The following is an 8,355-nucleotide window of genomic DNA, read 5'->3' as shown; positions in this document are numbered from 1 at the left end:
TTTTATCAGCCAGATGAAAGTGTGGGCACTGATGTTTGATGATATTTAATGACTCGTTTTTAAGGTTTGGATAATGGTATTGTGGTTTTGTATAAAAGTGCTTTTTGAGATGCATATTTTGTACACATGAAACAATGTAATATCCAAGATTTGCTTCAAATAATAGGAAGGAAGTAGATTGGGGGGTTCATAGGCCAAGATTGGGCATGGGGTTAATGGTTGGTGCTGGATACATGGGGATTATTATGCTGTTCTGTCTACTTTTTGATATGTTAGAAATGCTGTTATAAAGATTTTTCATTTGTTTGTTTGCTTTAGAGTTATTTATTGAGAGACAAAAAGAAAATGGTGGTGAGGCAATGGTGAAAATAAGGTTAAACTATTCTTTGGATGAATTTTGTCATAAAGAGAAGCAGACACACAGAGTACAGGGAATATATTTTATGATGTGAAATTATTATGTGAAATATTTAACATGTTTATAGGCTATGAGAATGATTTCGAAGAGAGGAATATTGATGAAGTAGAGAGAGAGGGTAGTTTTGTAGGCAGTGACCTTCAGTAGATGGGAAGGAGTGGAACCGATTGATGAAGGAAAACCACATATATGGTAAGAATTCAGACATAGATTGATTGGAGAATGTGGTAAAGAGGAGAATACATATTTTTCTTTCAGTTGTTTCTGGTTCCTTGGTGAAATGGCAGTAAGATTATCTTCTGAACCTGAGGCTTATTCAGTATTTCATTGGAATTCAGTATGGATTATGCAGTATTAGATCAGGATTATGCAGTATTAGATCAGTGTTAATTTTCAGAAGTACAATTTCATGGCGATAGGGTTTTAACATTTTCAGATCTCTGATGTTAATATAATTAGAACTGTCTTTGCCATAAATATTCTGTGTCCTGTATAATCTTGTATCAGCCAGAAAAAAAGGGATGGGGGAGACATTGTACCTTAGGAAACAGCATACCTCTGGGGATAATTATATGACAAGATAATTTGCTCCCTATTTTATTTTATTATTTTATTTTACTTTATTTAATTTTTTGAGACGGAAAACCATGTTGCCCAGACTGGTCTCAAACTCCTGGATTCATGCAGTCTTTTTGCTTTGGCCTGCCAAAGTGCTGGTATTACAGTGAGCCACCATGCCCTGCCCCTATTTTCTTTTTATTTAAAGCTGATGCCCCGCAAATGGAAATACTTCCTTCATTTTGATCTAAGATGGACTAGTATTTTTTCACATTAGCAGTGTTTACTAGAATAAACTCTTTGATTCAGTGGAATCCAAACTAGTATTTGGCTTATTAATTAATTAACATTAATTAATATATTAATTGATATAAATTATATATTATATAATTAATAAATAATTTTAATTTAATATTAGCATTAAAATATTTTACATACATGTTTTAGAAGGTAGAACATTAAAATTGTCTCTCATAGTCCAATATTTTGATGTTTGGCCCAGCATTTTGTTTCAGTGTAGGTCTAGCCCATTCTGTCTTGATCAAAGTACATATGAAACATAGGCTATTCTTTCCAGTTTCAACTTCTTTGAAGTAGAGCAGGAATGTAAAGATACTTGTGAAGCAATCTGAGGGCAGAATCCTTGAATTTTTATGTTTTCTGTCTTTTATTATGTTTCTCACCCATGCCTACGTTGATAAAAATGCAATGTGCATGTATAGCCAGTACTTCCAAAACATCCAACTTAGTTTTCATAGAAATAATTGTGTTTAAACATTAATAATTTTAGTTGCTTGCAGCAGTAAGAACTGGAGTAGGCAAATTTGGGAACGAACATGGCTGACTCTTTGGTGACATACAGCTCAGCTGTGTATATTATAGAATACCCTCCTAATTGAGAATGTTCAAAATGCCAAGATCTTGATCTGGCTTGTCACTTAAGTAGGAAGCCATATATGACAATTTCAAGTTCACTTTATCAACATTGGCAATTTTTTTTTTTAATGAAAACCTTCAAATTTTACAGAACAAATTTTACAACCTGTTCTAATTTGGTTATTAGTGAATACAGACATTTTGTCCTAATTTGTTTATGCTTGTATTTACTTTGTGCATTGTCTCCTCGCTTCCTGTATTCCATTACTGTTTCCATTGTTTATTGTTTCTTATGCCAATTTGTATGGGCTTAAATTTCTTGTTTTAAATTTTTCGAGATTGGGGTCTCATTACGTTGGCCAGGCTGGTCTGGACCTCCTGGCCTCAAATAATCCTTCCACCCCAAGTGATCCCCCAACTGCAGCCTCCCCAAGTAGTTGGGGATTACAGGCACGAGCCATGGTGCCCAGTTTGTGTGGACTTTAATGCTGTGAACAGTAACACTTTCCCACTTTCTTATGAATGTTTTAGCCTTTAATTTGATTTTTGACTGGCTTTCCTTTTATAGATTACTGGTTTTATTTTTAATTTGCAGGTAAATCCTTTGAAATGAGCATCTTATTTCTTAACCTTTGTATTACCTTCTTAACTACTCATTTACTACCATTATTTAATTATGATGCTTTTATTAATATCACTTATATCTTATTTGTCTTATTGAGGCCATAAATGAACTTTATCCCCAAAATTCTAGACAATTGCCGTAGTTTTGTATTGCTTTTTCTGGGTGGGGAGACAGAGAAAGAGAGAGACAAAGAGAGTGAGAGAAATACAGATTATATAACAGTATTTTCTGTCCCATTCATTTACCTGTCCCTGGTCACATTTTACCTACAGTATTTAAATTATTGTTGCCCTTTAGTATCTTTTTAGTGTATACTTTTTTTTTTTTTTTTTTGAGACGGAGTCTTGCCCTGTTGCCCGGGCTGGAGTGCAGTGGTCGGATCTTGGCTCACTGCAAGCTCCGCCTCCTGGGTTTATGCCATTCTCCTGCCTCAGCTTCTGAAGTAGCTGGGACTACAGGCGCCCGCCACCTCGCCCGGCTAGTTTTTTGTATTTTTAGTAGAGACGGGGTTTCACCGTGTTAGCCAGGATGGTCTCGATCTCCTGACCTCGTGATCCGCCCGTCTTGGCCTCCCAAAGTGCTGGGATTACAGGCTTGAGCCACCGCGCCCGGCCCTAATGTATACTTTTTTAAAGTAAACTTATTGAAATATAAATACACACAAAAATATACAGATAATTAGTGAATTGGCACAGTGACCCACACCCATCTAATTAGTACACAGATTCAGAAATAGAACTTTACTGGGATACCAGAAGCCCTTCCTGACTTCTTTCAGTCATTCCTCCCCACCAAGGCTAACCACTGTCCTGACACCACTATAGATTATTAATTATCATTTTTAAACTTTATAAAAATGGAATTGTACAGTATATATCGTTCTATGTCTAGTTTTGTTTACTCACCATTATGTTTGTGAGATTAGCCCTTGCTAATCTTGCATGTAGTTGTAGATTGTTAATTCTCGTTGCTGTATGGTATTGTGATGTATTAATATGCCATCATTTATTAGCTGTTCTTCCATTAATGAATACTTGGATTCTTTCCACTTTGGGTAGATTGCAAATAATGTTGCTTTAACCCTAACTCTAATCCTAACCCTAAAGCAACATTATTTAAAATACCTTTTCCTTTTTAAAGAGTATTGAATTCCTATTGCAAAGATTTTGAGAACATGCACATTTGCAAAAAACATCTCTTTGCTCAGAATTTTACTAGCCTTTTACCATAGCATAAACCTGTTGTTACACCTGGAAAATCACTGAAATATTCTCTAGGAAGTACCCAGATGGCATTATGGGGACTTCTGGTAAGATATGGGGAACCTGTAACATAGATGTGCACGTTATGTAAACTCAAGTGAAGATAGATATTTAGAGCCTCTCATTACCTTGGTCATGAATGGGGGCAAAGCTCACCTATGACTATGCAAAGTAGGAGTTGAACTGCAGTGGAGATACCTGCAAGTGTACATGAAGAGGCAAATTGGAAGATGATCAAGTGTAAAGAAATCACTATTTTCCATTTATATACTTACTGAGACAGCTTAGATGTGCTTGTTTCCCATCTCTGTAGGAAGTGATAAAAAGAATGTTTAATCAGTGTAGTAAGGTTTAAGATTGGAGGCAGGATATCATATGCCATAATTGCTGACTAATTATGAGAATTTAATTCATAGTTAACATGTACTGTGGATTTGTTATTCACTGGTGAGTGAAAAATTGTTTCTGCCCTTGGGGAAGTTTAAGGTAAGAAAATAAAGATAATAATAAGTGGGGAAATTAATGAATAACAACACAATTGAGAAAAGTGTTAAGAAATAAGTAGTCAGGCATGGTGGCTCGCACCTGTAATCCCAGCACTTTGGGAAGCTGAGGCTGGCAGATCACTTGAGGACAGGAGTTTGAGATCAGCTTGGCCAAATTGTGAAACTCAGTCTCCACTAAAAATACAAAATTAGCCAGATGTGGTGGCGGGTGCTCGTAATCCCAGTTACTTGGGAGGCTGAGACACAAGAATTGCTTGAACCCTGGGGCAGAGATTGCACTGAACCGAGATCATGCCCCACTGCACTTCAGCTTGGGCGACACAGTGAGACTCTCTCAAAAAAAAAAAAAAAAAGGAAAGAAGTAGGCTGGGCGCGGTGGCTGACGCTTATAATCCCGGCACTTTGGGAGGCTGAGGCAGGCGGATCACGAGGTCAGGAGTTCAAGACCAGCCTGGCCAAGATGGTGAAACCCCGTCTATACTAAAATACAGTGGTGGCAGGCGCCTGTAATCCTACCTACTTGGGAGGCTGAGGCAGGAGAATCACTTGAACCTGGGAGGCGGAGGTTGCAGTGAGCCGAGATTGCGCCATTGCACTCCAGCCTGGGCAACAACAGCGAAACTCTGTCTTAAAAAAAAAAAAAAGAAAAAGAAAAAGGAGGCCGGGCACGGTGACTCGTGCCTGTAATCCCAGCACTTTGGGAGGCCGAGGCGAGTGGATCACGAGGTCAGGAGATCGAGACCATCCTGGCTAACACAGTGAAACCCCATCTATACTAAAATACCAAAAATTAGCCGGGCATGGTGGCAGGCACCTGTAGTCCCAGCTACTCGGGAGACTGAGGCAGGAGAATGGCGTGAACCCAGGAGGCGGAGCTTGCAGTGAGCCGAGATTGCACCACTGCACTCCAGCCTGGGCGACAGAGCGAGACTCCGTCTCAAAAAAAAAGAAAGAAGAAAAGAAGAAGTGACTGGTATAGAAAACAAAGGATATATATTACATGAAGTTAGCAGGGATCGTTTTTCTGATTTTTAGAATGAAATCTGATGTATGAAAGAAACCCAACCATGCAAACCCAAGTCAGGATTCCTGGGAGATTTAATAGCCAGTGAAAAGCTCCAAGAAGTGGAAAGATTGGGCCGGATGCAGTGGCTCATGCCTGTTATCCCAACACTTTGGGAGACCGAGGCAGGCGGGTCACTTGAGGTCAGGAGTTTGAGACCAGCCTGGCCAGCATGGTGAAACCCCGTCTCTACTGAAAATACAAAAGTTAGCCAAGCGTGGTGGCGCACTCCTGTAATTCCGGCTACTAGGGAGGCTGAGGCAGGAGAACTGCTTGAACCCGGGAGTCAGAGGTTACAGTGAGCCGACATCATGCCGCTGCACTCCAACCTGAGCAACAGAGACTGTGTCTCAAAAATAAAAAAGAAAGATCGCGACACATTCTAGGAGCAGAAAGGAGGCAAGTGTGATAGGGACATGGACAACAAAGGGGTCAGTGGCTTGAGTTGATACCTTGTGGTTAACAGAGTCCATGTTACTCCTGATAAAGTATTTGCTCTTTATTCTAATTGAAAAGAGAAATTTAAAAAATTTAATTGCAGAGTCTCAAACTTTGATCTGCACCCAAATAATCTGGTCTTAACTCATCATTTTCATATTTCCTTTTAGCTTTTTTAAAGTTACCTGTTTTAGAGATTTTGAGCCCATTTACTTCAGTTGGGCTTTCTTTTCTTTTTTGTGGGTGTCATTGAGTTCTATCATAAAGTTTTTTGTTTATTTTGTGTAGAACAGGAAAATATGTTTTGGTCTTGTTTTCTTTCAGATTTGGAATCCAGATATGACACTAAAAAGTTATTTCAAGAAAAGGATATTTATGAAATGAACTTATCTCAGTGGAAGGTAATGGAAAGAATTAAAAGCTGTGGACTTGAAGGACAAGAAAGTCCTCATGAAGTGTGTTTCAGGCAAGTGACAAAAACCACTTCTGGAAAAACGCCTACCTACAGAAAACTCACATCTCTTCCTCTGTATCAGAAGAGTCATAACAGAGAGAAACCCTACGAATGTGGGGAATGTGGGAAGGCTTTTAGAGTACGACAACAACTTACTTTCCATCAAAGAATTCATACTGGTGAGAAACCCTATGAATGTAAAGAATGTGGAAAAGCCTTTAGACAGTGTGCCCACCTCAGTCGACATCAGAGAATTCATACTTCTGACAAACTCTATGAATGTAAAAAATGTGGAAAGATCTTCACATGTGGCTCAGACCTTCGAGTACATCAGAGAATTCATATTGGTGAGAAACCGTATGAATGTAAAGAATGTGGGAAAGCCTTTAGAGTTAGAGGACAACTTAATCTCCATCAAAGGATTCACACGGGTGAGAAGCCCTATGAATGTAAGGAATGTGGGAAGGCCTTTAGGCAGTATGCACACCTTACTCGACATCAGAGACTTAACATTGCTGAGAAGTGCTATGAGTGTAAGGAATGTGGTCAGGCCTTTCTGTGTAGTACAGGCCTTCGAATACATCACAAACTTCACACTGGAGAAAAACCCTATGAATGTAAGGAGTGTGGAAAGGCCTTTAGAGTGCGGCAACAACTTACTCTCCATCAGAGAATTCACACTGGTGAGAAGCCTTACAATTGTAAGGAATGTGGGAAGACTTTTAGTCGTGGCTATCATCTAACTCTCCATCAGAGAATACATACTGGTGAGAAGCCCTATGAATGTAAGGAATGTCAGAAGTTCTTTCGTCGTTACTCAGAACTTATTTCACATCAGGGTATTCACATTGGAGAGAAACCTTATGAATGTAAGGAATGTGGGAAGGCATTTAGACTGTTCTCACAGCTTACTCAACATCAGAGTATTCATTTTGGTGAGAAACCCTATAAGTGTAAGGAATGTGAGAAGACTTTTAGACTGCTTTCGCAACTTACTCAACATCAAAGTATTCATACTGGTGAAAAGCCCTATGACTGTAAGGAATGTGGAAAGGCCTTTAGACTTCATTCATCACTGATTCAACATCAGAGAATTCATTCTGGTGAGAAACCTTACAAATGTAAGGAATGTAAAAAGGCATTTAGACAACATTCACATCTTACTTACCATCAGCGAATTCATAATGTAACTTAATAGCTATTAGAACTCTTCCATTGTGAATTTTATGTTGCGCATAGGAAGTACATTCTAGAGGAAAGGTTTTTGAACGTGGGAATCCCTTTTGCTTCATGCTCACAACTAAGGAAGTTTTATTTAAAGGAAAGAATATGTTAATGAACATATGGAAGCCTTTCATCACCTTTGAAACCATGTTACAGGAAATTCATCCTAGAAAGGAACTTTATTAAAGTACTGAATGTGAAAAAGCTTTTGATCTTACCTATTATTATCTCCATATTCTTCCATCTGTGTAGTATACACAAGGAGGTTGCCAGGGAACCACCTCATTCTGAAAATGTGCAAATGAAAGGAAAGTCATTTAGTCTACATTTCCTGTGTAAACTGTATTTCAAGGCAACCAGAAGTTAATGAGGTAAAGTTCTTCTTTATTAGAAAATTCCAGGCTAATGAATGCAGAAAGAACAATAGAAAATTGTATTAGAAGAACTATTGTGTAACACATAATGAAATAATGGATTTAGGCATGATTCTCTGTAGAGGTTGAGACTATTCAGTGAAAGGTTGTGAACTTTACAGTGAATAGATGAGACTGACAACATCTGAACCCACTGATCATCTTAACTTCACAAAAAGCAAGACAGTAAAAATTATGTGCCTCCTAATGTGATACAGTAAGATAAACACATCTTGCCAAAAATACTGAACCTGAATTTAAGCCTCAAGAACTAACTCCCAGTTTATAGAAAATTCAAGGAATGGAAAAGTAAATTACATGACATGAAAAGGAGCAATTAAATATAAAATAAGGGTAATTCTACAAGAGGAATCACCTGGTTTCCCAACCAATAAAATGGCATTTTAAGAGATAAGGTGGAACTCTTAGGTATTGACAAACTTGAGACAACATCAATCAAATGCAATGAAAGAGTGGTTTTTACTTAGATCATGAGTTGAACAAACATGTAAAAGAAG

The 8,355-nt window shown here is 38.2% G+C and overlaps 1 protein-coding gene across 1 annotated transcript in view; it reads left to right on the top strand.

Moving 5' to 3' along the window:
* ZFP30 (ZFP30 zinc finger protein) overlaps nucleotides 1-8,112 on the top strand; it is a 30,488-nt gene extending 22,376 nt beyond the window's left edge. Inside the window, exon 5 of the mRNA XM_011973394.1 lies at nucleotides 6,040-8,112. Coding sequence (XP_011828784.1) covers nucleotides 6,040-7,395 — 1,356 coding nt within the window. The 3' untranslated portion in view covers nucleotides 7,396-8,112. The remainder of the gene's footprint in view (nucleotides 1-6,039) is intronic.
* The last annotated feature ends 243 nt before the right edge of the window (nucleotides 8,113-8,355 follow it).

Source organism: Mandrillus leucophaeus, unplaced genomic scaffold (assembly GCF_000951045.1).
Source record: "Mandrillus leucophaeus isolate KB7577 unplaced genomic scaffold, Mleu.le_1.0 Scaffold137, whole genome shotgun sequence".
NCBI classification, from domain to species: Eukaryota; Metazoa; Chordata; class Mammalia; order Primates; family Cercopithecidae; genus Mandrillus; species Mandrillus leucophaeus.
Note: the sequence above shows the minus strand (reverse complement) of the source record. Positions and strands in the feature narration are given on the sequence as shown.